This window comes from Blennius ocellaris (genome assembly GCF_963422515.1).
Source record: "Blennius ocellaris genome assembly, chromosome: 7".
Lineage (NCBI taxonomy): Eukaryota > Metazoa > Chordata > Actinopteri > Blenniiformes > Blenniidae > Blennius > Blennius ocellaris.
The window spans coordinates 21,177,243-21,197,636 of NC_137656.1; the positions used below are offsets into that span (position 1 = coordinate 21,177,243).

A 20,394-nucleotide genomic window follows, 5' to 3' on the forward strand; every position below is an offset into this window, starting at 1 on the left:
GATTTCGCTTGAGTGTCACTTTCCGCAGCGAAGGAAACGCAAGTTGAGTCTGAGGAGACGCGAGCCGGACGGGATCTCACGCTGGACGTGTGTATATATATATATAGGGGCAGTGTGTGTGTGTGTGTGGCCACGGTGACGTCGCTACGTAAGCTGTGTTTTCTGAGAACAGCCATCTCTTCCTGACCCGACTCACCTATTCCCCTCCAGAACACACCCTGCCCATTAATACCTTGTTGATTCATCTGATTAACTTAAGTCATTTGGCCCGAGGCGACGCCGCAGCTTTGGAGAGCAATCTAAACATCTCAGCCATCAAACACGTCGACTCCTTCCCAGGTTCCTCCCAGACAGGGAAGGCCATGCATGTTGGGAACTTTAAAAAGCACAAATTGAAATAAGTGAGTGAGTCATAGTTCCATGTTTATTTTTGCACAACGCTTTTGGTTCCATGTGCAGTTAATGTAAAATGAAAATGTATATAGCATTTCCCCTGTAAGCCAGCAGTGTAATCAATGCCCTTTAAAGTCCATTAGGTAGTAAGGCTCTTACTCTCTGTAATGCCATGTTGCGTCTGCAGCGTCTAGACGGTAAAGCCAGAAATACCCTGCGCAGACGGAAATAATGTCAAACTCAATGTACCATTCAATCAAAACTGCAGCGTTTGCCTATAAGCAGCGCTCGGTGGGGACACACACACACACACACACACACACACACACACACACACACACACACACACACACACACACTCCATTCAACTTCAATTAACCAACAGGAGGCAAAATATGGCATTTAACTTTAATGTCACCATGTTTTTTTTTTATTTTTTATATATAAACAATCAATATTTACATACTGGTGGCGAAAGCATAGTGAAAAGTTTGGGGGAACAAAATGCAGAAAATGGCATCAACAGAACAATTTACATCCACCGAGAATCACGTCAGTCAGTTTCAGACCTCAGCCTGACGGCTTGAGAGGATCTGAAGACTAAAAGAACCCATGCATAAGAAACACATACTGAAACTGTCACGCATGTAATCACAAAGTACAAAGAAGGTTTTCGTTCTTTAAAAGAAAAACTCAAATTTGCGTGACACCGAATGTCACCCTCATTGTAAAATGCCTCCATTTCTCTGTGGCCAGAGTCGAAACACACAACATTCGCCACAAGCCTTTTTTTTTTCTTCTTTTCTTTTTAAAAACACCACAAAGACCTGCCTCACATTTTTGACAATTTTATCGCTATTTCAAGTACAGAAGTGAACAAAGAAGACTATACCAGTGACAAATGCATACAAAGCAAAAGAAACAAAACAAAAAAAATAACAAAAAAAACCAGACAGCACAGACAATAAATAAGGTCCATTTTGATCTTTCTTTTTTTTTTTTTATAAAATAGAAAAACAAAAAACAATCTTGTTAGTGTATTTTTTGCATCTATAATGTATCAGTGAATCAAATCAAGACACGTGGCAAGCACATCAAATTAAATCCAAACGCTGCTTAACAGAAGCTCCATCCACGTTCAATCAAGAGCAACACGACGGCTGACGGCTGACGACCTGCCGACGACCCGGCGTCAACAACCGATCCGCCTGTGGCCGTTTTCATCAGTTAGAGGTGACGAGCCGTGCTGCGCACTCTCTGTTCTTTAGGTTTTCTTTACATGTAAGGACCGAACCCTAAAAGCCATTTACATGCAAATCACTAACCACTTCGGCGGCGAACGTAAGAATTGCCTCCTAAATTTCTGTCGCCACTAGAGAAAGCTTTCATGCACCCGAGCACCGTCGTTCAAGGAATCTGTGCACCGGCGGCGCACACACGCCGCCAAGAGTATTTGCAAAGGTATCCGTTTTTTTGAGAGAGTGGGGGACTTCGCTCATCAAGCTAAGAGTTGTGCTGAGAGACAGAAATGAGTTTCGCAAGGCCGGCCGGCCTGGCGGCGTTAGGGCGTGTAGGCGGGCGGAGGTTGAAACTGGTTGGCGATGTCATAGTCGGCGGGGAAAGTCTCGCTGCTGTCCTCCATCTCCGAGAGCAGCTCCAGGGCCTGCTCCTCCTCCTCGGTGGGGTAGTGGCGCAGGAGGTTGGCGGCCGTGGCGAGGATTGACGCTCCGCCCGCTCCGGCCACCAGGTAGAAGCTGATGGCGAAGGTGACGTATATGAGGGAGCCGTGGTACTTTTTGTGCTGCTGCTGGAGGGACAAGATGAGCTCCGAGGCCCAGTAGCAGAACCCGATGACGGTGGCACACTGCAACACTGAAAGGAGACGGAGGCGCCAGTCAGACGGGGAGGACGGCACTTTACAACTGATTGGGGGGGGGGGGACAAAATAAACTACAAACTTTAAAGACTAATACCTGTGAGAATGTGTGCAAATGCATATCTGCGTGTGATCTTCAGGGCCGGGTGTTTGGGTCCGAACACGTCCAGGAGGAAAGCCGTCAGGCTGCACAGGATGCCCAGGAAACAGAAAGCAGCGATGACCCTCAGCAGCAGTATGGTCTGAGGGTTCACACAGTAATCTGGGGGGGAACAACACACACACAGCTCAGAGCATTCATGGTGAATAACCACATTAAATTTCTACTGAAGATGATGTTAACGTCTAGTTTGCAGTTTCCAATTCTGCAGTTCAAGAGGAAGTCGAGAGAAAAGTTGAATCACAGCCGATGTCACTGATCCTGAGCTTTTGTAGCCCTTACGTTGGGAAACGTGGATATTTAATGTAAGTTCTTAATTAAATGAAAGAAAGCATATAATATGCAAACCATTCATTTACTGGCAAACTCTTTAGTCTTATTTTATTTTTTTAAAATAAGGCCCCCCACTGTACTGGGTCCTGAATCAAAATCATTGTGACAACTTGTGAAAGCTTGATTGTGACAATAAAAAAAAGCCATCGTATGCACGTGGAGCGAGGACAAGCTGTTAGTCCACACAATGTGGTCCTACAGCTTTTATGGTAGTAATGTAACCCCAACCATCACACAACAGTGACGCACAAACCAGACGATCACACAGTCAAAAAGACGCCATATTTCCCATGGAGTGGGAAGTTTACATTTTTTTGTAACCTAATATACACAAGTGTCTGAATATCATTGATTCCATCATTTTATACATGTTCACATATAAACTGTATTTAACGGATTTATGATTTGCCTTGCTGTAATAATCTAATTGATATCAGGCCTGCATATCTTGCTTTTTAATGTGGACATTATCATTTATAAGCAACTATGATGGTTTGTCAGTGTTTGATCGAAAAATCAACAGGAGTAACTTCTGCAGAGGTGGCACAGTGGTGTTATTGGTATATATTCACAATATCATTTTCTGCATCTTGGCGTGCCACCTGGCTTTCCTCTGGTTTAATAGACCTAAAGATGAAGCTTGTCAGGTACAACAATGACTCTATATTGGCTCTTTCCCGACAGTGTTCACTGGGACGAGCGCCAGCATCCTATATTTAGCCTTATTCATCTGGACCTGACTGGGAGAGAAGCTCCAGGTGCAGATTATAGTGGACACGTCACAGAATTAACCTGCAGAAGAGCCAGAATCTGTCACTTCACAATAGGAGTCAACTTTCTCCAGCTCTGCTGCACTGGAGACTGACATCAGGGGAGGGGGCTTGTGTTGGTTCTTACCATCGAGAAGTTTGGGATCAATGTAGCCCAGGACATCTGCCACCCCCAGCTCCTGTCTGGAGCAGGTGCCTCCGTGAACCCGCAGCCAGGCGGGCTCCGCCAGAGCCGTGCACAGCGCCGTGATGGACAGAGCCCCGGGCAGAGCCGACACCAGGCTCCGCTCCGGCTGCTTGGGTAGGGAGGTGTTCCCTCTCCTCCTCCGGCCTCCGGGGACGGTGGAACTCGGCGGGGCGTACATGCTCATCCAATGTCCAGCGAGTTAGTTCGTTTTAGACGGAGGTTAGTCAAATCAGACCAGGCCAATGTAACCGGTGAGCCGGCGAAGCTGGCGCTCAAGAAGAGAAAACGCGATGACAGCCGCGTTGAAGTATTGATTATTGTCGTCCTCGATGTCTCCGGCCGACGTCCAGGCAGAAAAGGTCCGCCAATAGACCCAGGATGAGTTAAAGAAAGAAGGGAACACAATGGACAGGCGGCCTTCAGGCCTGTTAGCTCTGTTGTTAGCTTCGCAGGCTAAACCGCAGTTAACGCCAAATATCGACAACGTTTCCTGGAAAAATAAACTTCATAGAAACAAACTAAACCAACTACGACCTACCAAATCAATTATTGTACTATACAAATAAAAACAACCCTCAAAGTGGCACATAAAAACAAAGAGAAAACAAAACAAAAGGCAGCTTACGCTGGCTTCCTCTAAAACATCCACTTCCTTGTTAACAACATTCTTCTTCGTGGTTTGTGTAACACTGTTGACTAATACTCCCACCTAGCGGTGAGTTATAGAAACGCTAAATTAAAACAACACAAAACAATGTGACAAGAACGGCAACGGATGAACAGAAAAAGACACAGAACTGCCACAAAGAAATACAAAATCAACAATGAGGATACTTAAAATGCCAATAGGGTCACAAGTAATGAAAAAGTTAAAGAAAAATGTTCCACCGTTCTCCCCCTGTATTTCCATGTATGCATATATATTTAACTATGTATTAAATATTAAGATAATAGACTATGTATATATTATATACATAGTCCATTCTCTTGTGTGGAACTACCCTGTCTGTCTTTAAGTATTTGTGCAATGTTGAGCTGCTGTGATGACTCAATTTGTCATGTGAGATGAATAAAGTCCGATCTTATCCAACCTTAACTTAAATGGTCGTTAAGACATAAAATGACAATGATTCATGAAACAGCTGTCAAGGCACTGAAAGTGACGATGTCAACAAATATGCAAAAAACAGAAAAGGACACAAAACTACAGCAAACAGACATTAAACCACAATTAGGCAGTCACGATGTCAATCATTGCCTGAGTGAAAATCACCCAACGTTGATGCTCTACAGTTTAAAAATACTAACCTTGCTGCTTCGTTGTCAGCAGGTGCTACGTCGTTGTACTTGTCACAATATCCAAATTAGAGTAATCTTGAAGCAAATCAAATACCCAGAGGTCAGCACTGTTTTTATATTGTAACTGAGAAACCAAAATTGACAGAGAGCAAAGAATTGGACAAAATGAGGATGGATAGATGATTAGAATAGAAATGAAATAGAATAGAAGAGAAATGTATTAATCTGAGAGGGAACTTCTTGTAATCGCTCCACACAGAAAAGAACACAGAATGAATAGAATGGGAAATGTTGATATTATTTAATCAAAAATACATCGTGGTGTCATACACAAAGAAAAAAATCTTCATATTTTGTCTTTTTGCACTTGCGGATAATAAACATGCCACAGATGACCACCAGGGGGCAGTAATGCAACATTGAAGCTATTGCAGCTCCGTGAAGAGCAGAGGCAGAAGAAGTGGTTTACCTGACGGGTAAAGATGTCCGCGCTTCCGTTACAACTGCTTTTCTGAACTTTTGTACTTTGTTGTTTGTTTATTTTTTGTTTCTTCTTGTCATTGCCTGGTCAGTGATAACTGCTGTTTCGGACTGTAGCGGTACACGTGAGTGTGGCGGTGCAGGTTGGGTTCGCTGCGGCTGCTCTCCGGTGTCATCAGTTCAGTGGTTCAGGAGGAGAAGAAGAAGACGTTCAGGAAGCAGCAGAGTTTTTATCTCAACAGACATGAAGGAAGCTCTGACCCTGGTCCAGAGGCTCAGCGCGCACCCGGACTCTCGGTGCTGGTTCGTCAGCTGGAGTCCGAGCGGGACGCTGCTGGCTTCGTGCGGAGGCGACAAGGCCGTCAGGATCTGGGCACGAGAAGGTGAGCGAGCTGTCACACACGACCGGAAGTCACCCGCACCTGCACCCCCACCCAGGCCCCTGTACCCCCACCCAGTCACTCAGAAGATATTATGCTAGATTTGTCTGTGTTTTTTTTTAAATATTTTTTGCTGTGAAGGTGGATAAAGCAGTGTTCTGTTATGTCTGTTTATTCAGTTTTTGTTGTGTAGAAAATAAACATCCTGCCATATCCAGCTGAGGCTTTAAGCTTCAAACTTTCTTCGATGGTTCCCTGAGTAACAAAATATAATAAAACCAATTGCCAGCATTTTGTGGACACAGTAAAACGTGTGTTTTATGTTCAGTCAGAAAAGTATTGGGGACACTTGATGATTTGTGACTTGTTTGCGATTGCTCGATCAGCTTCGTGAGGCTTGTTGTTTGCAGGCGATTGTTGGGTGTGTAAGAGTGTGCTCCAGGATGGACACCAGCGCACGGTGAGGAAAGTGGCCTGGTCTCCCTGTGGGAACTACTTGGCCTCGGCCAGCTTCGATGCAACAACTTGCATCTGGAAGAAGAAGAACGACAGCTTTGAGGTGAGATGTGACGTTCCAGTCTGTGCTTCAGGACACACAATGTTGCGCCTCTGCTGTTTTTATTCACAGTCTTGTCTGTCCTTGTAGAGTTTGACGGTGCTGGAAGGACATGAAAACGAGGTGAAATGTGTGGCCTGGGCGCCGTCGGGGAATCTGCTCGCCACGTGCAGCCGAGACAAGAGCGTGTGGGTCTGGGAAGGTCTGTGTTGGAGATCTGTCATGAATGAATTCCTCATGTGTTTCCTTGTACCTCCCGGCTTGTTTAACACGCTGCTTTGTGCTTCGCAGTGGACGAAGAAGATGAGTACGAGTGTGTCACTGTCGTGAACTCTCACACACAAGATGTTAAACATGTCGTCTGGCACCCAAATCAGGAGGTGGGTCAAACTGTGCTTCACAGCAGTTCTGACTGTCCAGACAGTACTTTAAACAATCATTTAAACAAGAATGATATTGAAGACATGTTTGATTATTTAGATTTGCAGTCAAGAAGTTCTCATAATTAGAAGTCCGGGTAGGAATTTCAATTCAAGGTGAATGTGTCTCCACAGCTCCTGGCCTCGGCGAGCTACGACAACAACATTTGTATTTACAAAGAGGAGGACGACGACTGGGAGTGTCGGGCCACGTTGCAGGGACACACATCCACAGTGTGGAGTCTGTGTTTCGATGCAACAGGAGAGAGGCTGGCCTCTTGCAGCGACGACCGCACTGTGAAGATCTGGAGAGAGAGTCCCAGTGAAAGTGGACAGGGTGAGTTGTGAGGTTTGACAACTGTGTTATTATTTAACAAAAAAACTGCCTTGATAAAACATTTTTTTCTGCTCTGCTTGCTTGAAGGTGACTTGTCGTGGAACTGTGTTTGCACTCTGTCAGGGTACCACGGACGAACAGTGTATGATATTGCTTGGTAAGATTCAGTTCCACTCATTTCTAGATCATGAATAATTTCCACACAATGTGTGTGTTGCCAGTCACTCACAGGAAAAGGGAGTCCATCTTTTATATCTAGACTGATTCTGACACCCTGGACAGGACAAACAGACAATCACACTCACATCAACTGGATGAGAAAACTAACCGAGGCACAGGGAGAACATGAAAAACTCTACATGACCTTTTATAGCCGAGATGAGTCATGGAGGCTTTATTATTGCTGCAAATGTTTTCTGCCAGGAAGTGCCGTTCTGTGTGCAAATAGCATCTTGTATGTCTACATTCACCTGAACTTTTGTCCTTAAATCAGCCTGTGAGGAAGTCTTTAAGCAGTTCATAACGACCAGAGGAAGCATTGCGTTCAGGTTTGAGAACTAACGGGCCTCTTGTCATTCAGGTGTCGGCTGACTGCCGCCCTGGCGACGGCCTGCGGTGACGACGGAGTGCGAGTGTTTAAGGAGGACGAGACGTCCGACCCCAGCCAGCCCGTCTTCTCGCTGGCTGCTCAGGTGACCAAAGCTCACAATCAGGATGTGAACTGCGTCGCCTGGAACCCGAAGGAGGCGGGACTCCTCGCCTCGTGCAGCGACGACGGGGACATCGCCATTTGGAGGTTCCAAGAAGAGGAGTGAATGTAGAACCGCCGTCTTGCTGCGAGTTACACCGTGAACATTGGTCTTTAAGTTACATTGCCAATCTAATTGTTCTTTGGAAGTAGCATCCTGGTTACCAACGCATCTGCTTGTTTTTACCTTTGTATCACGCTGCTTCAGTTCATTTGGTGCATCTTGAGATTACATGTTTCTAATAAATAAAACTCATTATTAAAACATCTGGCTTGTCTTTATTGGAAAAAAGTATTTCAGAGTACATCAGACATGTTCAACCCGGTCCAAGAATTAATCTATAGACGTGAAAAATAACACAAAACAACTGAAGAAAACAAACGGTATCATAAGAGTAGAGTTGATAAAAGTCAAAGATTAATATCTACAAAAGAAAAAACCTGATCCCCTTCTTCTCAACAGAAGGGAGAGAGTCAAGACTCTTAATCGGAGTCGCTGTCTCCATCACTGTCGGCTTCCTTCACATCTGCACTGAACTTGTACTCCTGGTCGCAGCCCATGTAGGCGTCGCTCATGAAGTACAGGGTGTAGTGATGGACGCCCATTGCCGGAGCCACAAAGTCCAGTTTCACCTGAACACACGGAATAGGACACGTTCATACAAGGACGTTTTCCGGCAATTTAAAAGACGAGACACTTGCACTAAATAATCCACCGACCTTGGCCTTCTGCTGCAGAGTCAGTCTCTTGATGGAGATGAGGCTGTTGGACTTGGGGTCTCCGATCACCACCCACCAGCCCTCCTCACGTTTCTGGAACAATGGGAATTGTTTGTGTTAAATTTTCATTGAGAAATTTAAAACCAAAACCAAATAAAAACATGAGCAAACCATGGTTGAACCTACCTGGGGGAAGAGGGGAGCAATAACCGGACCTGTCACCTCTTCCTCTCTCTCCAGTTGAACCTGAACCAGAACTGGGCTGCCACTGTGGACAGAAACAGACATTTTAGACTCAAATGACTCTTGCAGAGTCATTTGGTTTTTGTGTCATTGCATATTTTTGGTTCAGTCCTCGTATCGTTACAAAAAAATTAATCATTAGTCGATTATTATTATTAATTCTGAAATTCTTGGAGCGCCACAGCAGCCAGACTACATTCCTACCTCTTGATGTTGTCTCTCTCGGCCACCTCGTACGACAGCTCGATGTTGGGGTAGCGGTTACAGAAGCGAGCGACGTCGGCCATCTGTACATCCGAGAGCTGCAGCAGAGCCGTTCTGTCTTCATCCTCCATTTCCATGATGTCGAAGATGCTCTCCACACCCTGATGACGAGCCCCGGGCAGAACACGGTCACTTTCAACCTGCGTGTACCTCAGCGAGGACGAGAGCGGACCGCGTGCGCGGCACATTTACCTTGTCGGTGCAGCGCTTGATGTGCTCCGAGGTGAAGAAGGGCAGCTGCTTGAGGTACGAGTCCTTGGACCACATGGCCTGGGTGACCATCTGAGCCAGCTCCATGGCGGCAAGAGCCGGACTCAGCCAGCCGTTACTGGACAGGACGTCCACGCAGGCCTGGATCAGACGGATCGCCTAAAAAAAACCCAAGAAAACCCCGAGGTTTAATTAGCTGGAATAAAGCAAGAGAATCACGAGCGGGTTGACGAGGAAACGCTCAGGAATATGGACCTTGCTCAGGATCTCCTCGGTGTCTGACTGCAGCTCAGCACTCAGCTGCATCCGGGACAAATGAGCCTGAAGCATCAGGTTGGTCTTCACGTGGGGATCGTTGAATTTGGGGTTGTTCAGCTTGTGCGGTACCTTCTGCGCCAGCTGAAATAATAAACAGAACCAGGAGATGAAGTCCAGCTCACACAGTGGTTACACATGTTGAGCATTTTACTGGCAAGTGTGGTCGGTTTACCTGTCGGAGGAGCGTGTCCTCGTGGTGTCTGATGGGAATGTTCTTGTACTCGGCGGCATTGGAGATGATCTCGATCAGCCCGCGGATCTTGGTCTTCGCATTCAGGGACATGCTGAACAACTCTGAGAGACACGACGGCAAAACGCCGCACTTTAGTCGGAGTTCAAAAATGACTTGCGGGACAAATCTGAGACGAGGTTCGAGCACAAACCGATGGTGGTGTAGTTGATGTAGTAGTAGGCGGCGATCATGCCCAAGTTGAGAGGCGCCACGTCCATTTCATCCTCGATGCTGATACACTTGGACGGCTCCAGGTCGTGCAGTGTGTTTTCCACCAGCTCAGACAAGTGATCCGACAGGTGACGATGAGACATGCCTGAAAAGGAGACGCTCGAGTGTCAGGTAACGCCGCCGCTGTTCAATCTGAGCTCACGCAGTCGGCACGGCGACGGGACTCACCCTGCAGGTTGTAGTAGTTTGGATTCTGCGTCATGCGCCTGTAGAGGAACGTCCATGTCAGGTAGTCCACGGCGTCCTGCTTGTTCTCCACTGTCTTGGTGACGATCTCGGCGTTGAAGTGGTCGTGGAGACAGTGGTCCAAGTGAGACTCCACCGGCAGCGGCTCGTACAGGAACTTCTTGAAGAAGTCCTGTTGAGAAGAAAGACACGAGAGCCATTTAGTATGTCCTTAAGTGTTGCCCGATCTGGTCTTTAGACGAGCTTGTACCTTCTTGGAGCCTTGACACATGATGACGCAGCGTCCCTCGTCGTCCAGCATGGGCCTGTTGGCTTTCCCCACCATTTGGAGGACGTCGTATATGGGATAGTCCACGTATCTGAAAGAAAGAGGGACAAGGCAGAAAGGCGTCAACAACGTGTTACTTTCTATTGTGCAAACATGTTTTAGTGGCGTAAATAATGAGGGGCTTACGCATGAATCTTGCCATTGTAGTACTGAGTGTCCATAACGATGACAAGGTGAGCGGAGATGTTGATGCCCCAGCAGAGTGAACGAGAGGACACCACCACCTGGACGGCCCCTGTGGAGGAAAGACACCAAAATAAATCACCTCTTTCTTTCTTCTCGTCCCTTACCGACCCACTGAGCTGACAAATGAAGCCCAGGACTGAGTCCTACCCGAGTTGAAGAGCTGCTCCACTATTTTGCGTTCGATAGCAGAAAGGCCCTCGTGCAGGTATCCCACGCCGTTGGCCAGAGTCTCTTTCAGAGTTGGGTCGTTGAGTTTGTCCAGGAACGGAGCCAAGTCTTTCTCGGTGCAGTGCAAGAACCTACAGAGACGTGGATGTTTGTGATTTGAATGCAAGGTTCAGTGAGTATGTTCTTTTTGCTGCAGATTTGGCTGCAGCTGCAGCAGCCGCCGCCACAGTCACTGACCTTTGAGGAACCACATCGGCAGCACAGAAAGTCAGGATGTCGATGGCTGTGAGGCGAGTCTGTCTGCGGGATGGAACAAACACCACGGCCGGCTTGGAGGGCGAGTGCTTCATGATGGCGTGATACACCGGCTTGGCCATGGAGAGCAGGCGAGTCTGAGTGTGACTCACATTGAAGCCCTGAAGAAACAAGATAAGGTCAAACAGAAGCCCCATTCAAGCTCAACTCTGTTGGCTGTGTTCATATCAGCGAACAGCAAATATTTAATCTTTGAATTGTAAAAAAAAACAGTTGACCGAGACTCTGCTTCCAAACCTGAATGTGCAGCTCCAGAGGAACGGGTCTGACGTTGGGGTGGAAGTTGAACGTGGCGGTGGTGCTGCAGCCCAGCCAGTGGGCCACGTCTTTGGCGTTGGACAGAGATGAGCTGAGGGCCACGATACGAATCGGGCGCTCAATCTGTGAGGAGATGTATCTCATCCTGGAGCAGATGACCTCCAACACGGGCTAGAGAACACACAAGTTGTGTTAAAAAGCCATATAGTCTGGAACCCAAACTGCAGCAAATGGTTAGTCGTTCAAGCAGCGTTTAGCTCTTACTCCGTTTTCCCCTCCGATAAGGTGTGCCTCATCCACGATGAACAGGCTGACGTTCTGGACGTTCTTCCTCTGCTTCCATCGACGCGAGAGGATGTCCCATTTGTCTGGAGTGCTGACGATGATGTCACCTTTCCCCAGCAGCTTCAGATCGGTGCTGGTCTCTCCAGTCAGCAGCACCACTTTCTTGTTCAGGATGTCCTGAAACTTCTGGTGCCAGTCAACAAACACCTGAAAGAAAAGAATTGTCATACTTTTTTTTTTACAATTCAAAGATTAAATATTTGCTTCTATATATATATATATATAAAACTAGACAAATTTTATTTTTAGTTTCCAAACAAAACAGAAAAGTGTGAGCAATGTTAACAAATAGCAGCACTTCCTACCTGTTCTGCCAGCGCCTCCATTGGTGTGATGTACACGCAGCGACCCTCTGCGTTGTGCAGCAGCATTCGCAGAATGGCAAACTCGGCACAGATGGTCTTTCCGCTGCCAGTGGGGGCGCCGACAAACACATTGTCATCACTGTTGTAGACGGCGTTGAAAACTGTGGAGACAGAAATAAGGTTCAATTCTAAACAGCAGACCCAGGAGAACTACTGTATCTCTGAGAGAGCAGTAGTTTGTCATGTCTTACCTTGTGTCTGAATGGGGTTGAAGAAGGGGAACTTGTTCTGGTAGAGAGCCTCGAAGGCAGAGTTCCTGAGAGCAGTGACGGGCAGCGGCTGCAAGTCCAGCAGCTCAGTAGGTGGAGGGTACTTCTCTGGAAGGATCAGGTGACGGAAGGACACCGGGAGCTGAGTCTCACAAGCTGAGACAACAAACGAGTTAGTTGCAAGGCTTCCTCAAGGTCCATATGATTTTTTTAAAAACTCGACTTTGAATAGATCGTCTTACAGAGCCATCGGTCCGACACCACGCGAATGAAGTACTGTGGCGGCAGGGGCTCGAACACGGGGACGAAGAACGTCACCAGATGCTCGTCCTGGGCGTACTTGGCTTTCAGCAGAAAGTACTCGTGGTGGAGGATGACCTCACTGTCCACGTCCTCCACCAGGATCCAGAAAGCCTCAGATGATCCGTGTATCTGAAAGAGGGATGAAAGAGTGTGAGCAGGCTGAGAAGCAGCTCAGTTAAGAGGGCCGCAGGTCACGGGGGTTTTACGACTAACCTTGTCGTCCCACTGGAAGTCAGGTGTGATGGTGAGCTCCACTTTGAGCGTGGAGCGAGTGATTGGCTGCAGGTGGACAGCCAGGTCCAGCTTGGGGAACTGATGAACGTATTTGTGGATGGTCTTGCCCATTTTAGGCATTCGGATCAGTTCACCTAAATACGGAAAGCGTGACGGGTTTTGGTATCACACGCAGGCCGATAAGAACAATTCAGAGAAGATGAAAGTTGTGGAAGAAGAAATCTCACCGATCTCGTTGTGGTTGAGGTCATAGAGGCGCTCAAAGGGGAAGTTCTTCTTCTCGATCTTCTTGATCACTTCTTCGGGCAGCTTCTTGAACTGTCGCAGAGGAGACATGGACTGCCACCTGCGGAGGGCGAAGAAGCAGAATATTAGAAGCCTGGTGCGAAACGCAAGGTTTCAAAACAGCGTAGGCGTAAATGACACTTACATTCGCTTGTCAATCATCTTGCAAAGGTTCAGGGTCTTGTCTGTGAGCTGAGCCCAGCCTCTGTTCAGCACGATCTCAAAGATGGCTCGCATCAAACGTCCAGCACTCTGAAGGCGATCCAATAATAAAATCAATCTCACAAGAAGTTTGAGTTACATTTTTGAAAACTAAAGTCAAACAAATATGACAAAAATCCTACTAATCTTTTATACCTACAACACTTTAGGAATGGGCGTTACTCTTTCTTGGATAACAATTCCCCCCCCCCCCCCCAACCCCCAATCTAAATAAAAATTTGTGTCAAGAGGGCATGCTTATGAAGCGTTTTTTTCTTTTTATTCAAGTTGAAAATTTTAAATCTTCAGGTAACAAAATGGCGTTTTTGTACCTGTGTGACATACACCATGTCGGCCATGAGAGCAAAACCCTCCAGTTTGAGCTGAGAGATGTAGGCCTGGAGAAGCACGTTGATCTGAAATAAAACAAGCAAAGCATTAATCAATGCATTTTGACATTTGAAACAGCAACAAATATGACACATTAAAAAAGATGCAACAACAGTTAAAAAAAAAAGAAAAGAAAAAAAAGACTTATTACACAAATATTCTAACTCTGTTATATTGTAGTTGATTACTATTCAGACTTGTGTCAGAGAACCAGAGTTTCCCTGCATTAGCAAGGCCTCAACACCACAACTGCCAGTAAAGTGATCTCTAAGTCTTACCTTGGCGCTGGGCTCTTCGATGCTTTCTTTCACAGGGATGGGAACTCTTTCCAGAAGCTTCTGGAGCTCCAGTTTCTCCTCCTAAAACACAACATTTTGTCAATATTTACAGTTTAAGAGTTTGAGTTTTAACTGCAGATTTGTGGTGTAGTATCAGATACTTTCAACAACTCCGTCTGGACTCTGCATACCTCTCTCACGTTGATGTTCCTGAACTCTGAGGACAGCGAGAACACTCGGAAAAGTTCGATCTCACTGAGAGTGGGTTTCAGCAGCTGGTTGTAGGTTTGAATGGAGTCGTGAGTGATGTAGAAATGACTGGCGATGCGGCCCAGGTCTGTGACCTTCAGGCGAGGAGGCGAAGAACACACGTATTAGGAATTCGCCAATGCAGGAATCACGTGAAGCATAAATCCCATGTTGAGCACAAAGTGTTCCGACCTGGAAGCTTCCGGTCCTCTTGTCATATTTGACGAGGGTGTTCTTGTCCAGGACGTTGGCTGCCGTGTGGATCAGATCCATCCTGCGTCTCTCCAGCAGGGGGTCTGAACTCCGGTCATCGTGAGAGACGCCGTAGAGGGTGGGGTTACGGAGCATGCGCACATACAAGTAGGTGTAGCCGAGCCAGTTCACAGCATCCTGATAGACAAACACAACATTCATTAAACAAAAAATAAAATAAAATCAAAAGACCTTATAGTTGCTCTTTTATATGGTAGTCACTAACCTTTGCGGTCTGCACGTTGCCCAGGACGATTTCTGCGTTGAGCATGTCGGCTAGTTTTGCCACCATCTGACTTTCGATGGGCAGCTGCTGGTTGAGGAGGGACAGATAATACTGCAGCTCTCCGTGGGACGTGATCAGGATTCCCTCTCCTTTGGTGTCATACTGAGGGCGACCGGCTCGACCGAGCATCTGAGATTCCACAATTATTTGAAGTCATTATTACCAGCGGGTGCATAAACTAAAGTTTAGTTTAGAAAAAAATTATAAAGAAATAAAGACAGACCTGTAAAATGTCCAAGGCTCCCAGCTCAGTCCACCTGCCCTTCTCCGGGCTGTACACCTGCGTCCCTTTGATGATGACAGTGTGCGCTGGCAAATTCACACCCCAAGCCAGTGTGGCAGTAGATACCAGGACCTGGATGTGTCGATCAGCAAACAAGTCCTCCACCAGTGTACGGTCGACCCTGGTCATACCAGCGTGATGGATGGCAAAGCCGTAAGGAAGCAAATCCTTCAGCTCGAGATTCTAAAAGAGAAAAAAAATTAATAAATCATGTTCCACGGAACATTGACGTATTCCAAAACCGCGGCCCGAGAGTTGAGACATCAGCTCACCTTGCACTGCTCTGCTTCAGTTCTCAACACCTCAGTGGATGCAGAGCCCTCCCTGAGAAACAGACCCAGAGTGTCCTTCTCCAAGCACATGTCCCTGATGGCTCTGGCCGTCTTCCCTGTCTCCTTCCTGGAGTGAACAAACACCAGCACCTACCGGGAACAAAGCAAGTTCAGGATATAGTCCGGGGCGAGAGAGTCGTTAAGCACCAGTGTGATTGTGGGTCAAAGGTTTTCTGTTACGGTAAATAGATTAGTGAACTGAACAAGGAATCACCTGGTTCTTTCCAGCATGCTCCATGATCTTTTCATAGACGATCTCATTCATGATCTGAAAGCGCTTGATGGCCTTCTTCTCCGTGATGCCGACATAGGTTTGCTCCAGGGGCACCGGGCGGAAACTACAGAAACATAAACACGACTCAATCTTCACGGCAGACGAAGCACAAACGGCAAACGTGCTGTGGCCATCATTGATATAATCATATTTTTAGGGCCATTATCAAGTGCAGACCTGTTGTCAAAGTAGAAGAGTCCTTTGGCTGGATCAACACGCAGACAGGTCGCCACATCTTCGTAGTTGGGCAGCGTAGCGCTGAGACCCAGCAGACGTACGTCCTCCTGGGTCAGCTCCACATTGCGGATCGTCCTCGCCACGAGAGACTCCAACACGGGCCCACGGTCATCGTGGAGCAGATGGATTTCATCCTGCACAACATGCCATGATTTCCCAAGTCAGATCACCTTTCACATTTATTTCAAGACTGAACCGTCTTCAGCCCCCCCCCCCCCCAACAACACTTACTATTATAATCAAGCGCACAAGCTGGGTGTAGGTACGCTCTCCTCCTTTGCGGGTGATGATGTCCCACTTCTCTGGCGTGCAAACGATGATCTGAGTGGCGTTTATCTCCTCTTTACAGAGCTGGTGGTCTCCTGTCAGCTCAGACACTATGATGCCGTAACTCGCCAAGCGCTAGGGAAACATTTTTTTAAGAAAGTATTTCAATATTTGTGCTCCTCAATGATACGAATTGTATGAAAAAGAGCAAACAAACATCTCTGGAAGCTCAAACAAAAGATTCACCTTGCCGAAGCTTCCCACCATCTCCTGCACCAGCGAGCGCATGGGAGCGATGTAGATGATTTTGAAGTCGTCCACATTGATCGTTCCATCAATGTTAATGTGCTTTCCAATTTCCCTCAGCATTGCCATGAGGGCAACATTGGTTTTTCCAGCTCCCTGTGAACAGGAAATAAGTGTGTTATAGGAGAAACTACTGTTGGGTAAAGTGGTTGCGCTACTGTTGTTTTTGTCTTGAACAATGTCTGCTGACCGTAGGGGCACAGACAAGCAGGTTCTCATCCGTCTCCATCGCCGTCTTGAACAACTTGCTCTGGATGCGATTGAGAGTTTTGAAACCCTCAAATCCAGCCTGGGCATACTTAGGCAACTTGTCGATGGCAACGAGTACCTGGTGATTAAACAAAAATACACATTTATTTATTAAACAGCCCAGAGCTGGAAATTTACCACCAGTTGCCGCAATGCGAGGCGACGACAGTGCTTTGTCAAACAATAGCAAATTAAAAATCAACAAACCTCATCATCAGAAAACGGTTTGGGTTTGAGGGCGGGCACGTGGACTTCCTCATAGCCTTTACGCTGTTTACGAAAAGAGCCATCTGGCAGCTGACAACGTTTGTTGGCCATGAAGTGACTTCCCTGAGTGAAAGCCAGGTCCTCCAGGTCGAGAAGTTGCCGAGGTGCCATTGACTGTTGGATAAAAAGCAGAAGGCCGACTTCGGAGTTAAGCATCCTTTTCTGCTCGCGGTCAGTTTGACGAAACAATGGAAAGATACCACCGCTAATAATCCTGAATAAATGTTGACCCCTCTTATAAAGCTTACCTCTCCGTGTTCAATATCCATTGCTTCCAGGTCATCAACACGAGACTTCCTCACCCTCTCTCGGCGGGATCGTTCCTCCTACAAAAACCACAAGTTTTAAACATTGTGTACTGATCGAGAAAATAAAATGTGCATAGAGGACTGTAGCAATTTCAAAAACATTATCTTACTCGAATGATGTCCTCCTTCTCGGTTTCCTGCAGCTGGTAAAGAATCTTTGACAATTCCTGATCGGACTCCATTTTTCCAATTATCCTCTCCTTCTCCGCCTCGCTCTGAGCGCTCGCCAGCATGGTACAGTACTGAACTGTGTCCAGGGAAAATAATAATCAACAAACAAAAAGAGGCATCGAATTGACCAAATTGAATAGGAAAAAAACCCAAAACGGTAGTTCTGCGAGACGACATACTCATGCGGCGGTGCTGACGAAGGATTTTAATGAAATCAAAGGTGTTGAAGCCCAACAGAAGCACCAGCTGGTTCTCACACTCTCTGTCGTCGCTGGCGGTCTGTGGAATAACAAGCAAAGTCAGGGGATCTGTGCCATTCGTGCATACAACAACATGCACACGGACATGAGAAAAAGTACCTTGAGGATTTCTAAAACTTCATCGGCTTTCTTTTGGGAGACGATGGCATCATCATAGAAACGGCTGAGCTGCCGCTGGAGCCAAAAGGCATCGATGTCTCTGGGATGCAAATCTTTTTTCTTCACCGTCATCACATCACCGGTGGCGCCGAGCTGAATTTTGAATAGAAGAAGTTCTTGTGACGTAGGTCCAATGGTTTAATAATGCTCAATTAAAAGTACATTTTAAAAGCACACGCACACAAAAAAAGGATTGCGGTGTTGGACTTACATTAGCTGAAAGAGCGCAGCCCACACCCGCTTCTTCTCCTTCACTGTCTTCGTCCGAGTGTTCATCTCGCACCTCGCCAAACTGGTCTTCATCCCCCTCCTTCAAAGAAACAAAAGAAAAATGAGTGACAATGATGCACACTGTTCTGTTTGCCTTTTTTTCAAGCTGTAACAGATCTGCTAATTGGCTACAAGTCTCAAACCAGAACGAAAGAACTCACCTCCTCATCAGACTCAAACTGGACATTGACTCCATACGTTTCATCAATGTTGTCATCTATAGATAAAACAAGATTTGCGGTTGCATGAGAAATTAAAAATAAAATGTAAAAATGAAAAGAAAAAGGGAGTTTTAAAGAGGATGAGTAACTTATTCTTACCCATATTCTGTAAATCCTTGTCCCCTCCATAGTCCGAGATCTTCTTTCCCAGATTAACCAAGACGTGGTATCGTGTGTCATCGGCAGGTCCAAGAAGCTGCTCGACCTCACGCCGCCGTTCCTTATCCCTCATTTTATCATTTTTCAACACTGCCAAAACTTCATCTGCAGCTCCACACAGAATGTCACGTGGCTATACACAAGGAAACAAAGTGGAATGGAATATCAGGTTTTGGTCCACGAGCCAAGGTGTGAGATGAGCCTTTTTAAACGACAGTGGCTGGAGCGTTCACTGACCTGATCTCCCAAAGCAGCATGAATGAAGCTCAGCAAGACTTCATAGGTCTCCCTGGTCTCTTTGGTCTTGGGTTTGTAGACAATGCCCACCATTTCATCGATGCCCTCAGACAGAAGAGTAAAGCCCTTCATCTTGTTGATGTCGTGCCTGTCCTCGTCTCTTTTCCGTCTCCTGTACAGAGCAAGAAAAAAAACACCCCACAAAATTAATGTGGAAACAAATACAGTTTTCAATTAACAGCCATCAAAACAGGATTACTCCGAAAACAATACAACCAACACGGAATAACATTTCAAAATCTATTTGGGTTTTGGTTTCAATACATTTGACAGTTCTAGAGCTTCTAGATATATTCTTCCTGTTTTCACAACAATTTGTAATTCTAAGAAATATGAATAGTTACTGAAAATGTCCAAAAACAGAGGCTATAAACTCAGACTACCACTGAGTTTGTAGCAAGTTAGTCAAAGTCAGTAACAGTTAGTGATTAAGTGTTATTAAAAGCACTGACTTGTCACGTCGCTCCTCCAGCTTCTGAGGTTTGGTCCTCTGAGCCTTGTCACCCATCTTGGTCCCCTCCAGCTTCCCCACCAGGGACAGCACTTCTCCCGTGGGCTCATCTCTCCGTGTGCGGTCGATCAGAGATCGATCAGCTTGTAGCACCAAGTTTGAGTTCTGAAAAGTTCCACACCGAGTCAAGACACGTCCTGGCGGCTAAGCTAACGGCTCGCTAGCCGCGACGGGTTAATAAAGCAGAAATTACATAATCATAGCAATTCAAAACAAAAAAACACGGAGAGCGCAAATGCGTATCAATATTAATCACAGCTATCTTCAATGTATTGCTGCTAAGAAGCTTTACTGCAATTCCACTCACCGCCTTGTACTCGTACTGCAGGCTACGAGCAGTAACATCCGCCATGGTGCCGCTTTTCTTTCAGCTCGCGCCACACGTCCAGGAGCCGCGCCGCAGCCGGTAAATATCCACAGAGTTAACTTCGACTCTGTCGCTTTATGGGAAAGATACGAGCATCGGTTCCGTGTTTACAGCTGTAGCATGTAGCTGCTTGTTTAAAACTTAAAGTTCCATTCAGATTAAATGCGTAACTCAGACGTTACAATGGCCCTGCGACGAGCACGAGCCGACTGCTTTCTTCTTCCTGTGCCAGAGGTGACAAGCCGGGCTCAGACCTAGACCGATGAGCGCCCCCTGCAGGACAGGCATTTCTCTCACGAAAAGTAAAGACCTTCTAAAATGTAAAATTCTACAATAAAGTAACACATCGGAGATATTGATATTGGTGTGATTAGGTTTCATTATTTAATTATTGTACTTTTTGTGTGCGTGCAACTTCAATTGTGTTTAAACATTTATCAGGTGAGTGACGACAGGATTTGA

The 20,394-nt window shown here is 46.4% G+C and overlaps 3 protein-coding genes across 3 annotated transcripts; 1 reads left to right on the forward strand and 2 right to left on the reverse strand.

Moving 5' to 3' along the window:
• Nucleotides 1-1,380: 1,380 nt before the first annotated feature.
• On the reverse strand, nt 1,381-4,359 carry tmem127 (transmembrane protein 127). The gene is made up of 3 exons (XM_080499628.1): nt 3,660-4,359; nt 2,367-2,531; nt 1,381-2,265 (listed from the first exon to the last, which is right to left on the reverse strand). Exons 1-3 carry the CDS (start codon nt 3,901-3,903, stop codon nt 1,955-1,957), a joined length of 720 nt encoding a protein of 239 aa, XP_080355754.1. The 5' UTR covers nt 3,904-4,359; the 3' UTR covers nt 1,381-1,954.
• Nucleotides 4,360-5,487: 1,128 nt separating this feature from the next.
• On the forward strand, nt 5,488-8,198 carry ciao1 (cytosolic iron-sulfur assembly component 1). The gene is made up of 8 exons (XM_080499777.1): nt 5,488-5,494; nt 5,591-5,881; nt 6,289-6,437; nt 6,525-6,636; nt 6,726-6,814; nt 6,989-7,190; nt 7,278-7,347; nt 7,771-8,198. Exons 2-8 carry the CDS (start codon nt 5,743-5,745, stop codon nt 8,003-8,005), a joined length of 996 nt encoding a protein of 331 aa, XP_080355903.1. The 5' UTR covers nt 5,488-5,494; nt 5,591-5,742; the 3' UTR covers nt 8,006-8,198.
• Nucleotides 8,199-8,200: 2 nt separating this feature from the next.
• On the reverse strand, nt 8,201-20,120 carry snrnp200 (small nuclear ribonucleoprotein 200 (U5)). Its single transcript, XM_080499774.1, has 44 exons — nt 19,873-20,120; nt 19,507-19,670; nt 18,995-19,166; nt 18,698-18,890; nt 18,539-18,594; nt 18,319-18,417; nt 18,048-18,200; nt 17,868-17,967; nt 17,628-17,764; nt 17,458-17,535; nt 17,150-17,323; nt 16,884-17,021; nt 16,634-16,789; nt 16,352-16,522; nt 16,061-16,254; nt 15,824-15,947; nt 15,550-15,699; nt 15,218-15,460; nt 14,935-15,123; nt 14,649-14,846; nt 14,399-14,551; nt 14,208-14,288; nt 13,872-13,955; nt 13,484-13,590; nt 13,281-13,399; nt 13,033-13,187; nt 12,759-12,948; nt 12,499-12,672; nt 12,248-12,408; nt 11,862-12,089; nt 11,577-11,768; nt 11,262-11,440; nt 11,004-11,155; nt 10,797-10,905; nt 10,593-10,701; nt 10,325-10,514; nt 10,077-10,241; nt 9,866-9,987; nt 9,631-9,774; nt 9,358-9,534; nt 9,106-9,266; nt 8,845-8,926; nt 8,659-8,751; nt 8,201-8,571 (listed from the first exon to the last, which is right to left on the reverse strand). The coding sequence occupies exons 1-44, from the start codon at nt 19,915-19,917 to the stop codon at nt 8,422-8,424; spliced, it is 6,411 nt and encodes a 2,136-aa protein (XP_080355900.1). The 5' UTR covers nt 19,918-20,120; the 3' UTR covers nt 8,201-8,421.
• Nucleotides 20,121-20,394: the final 274 nt, after the last annotated feature.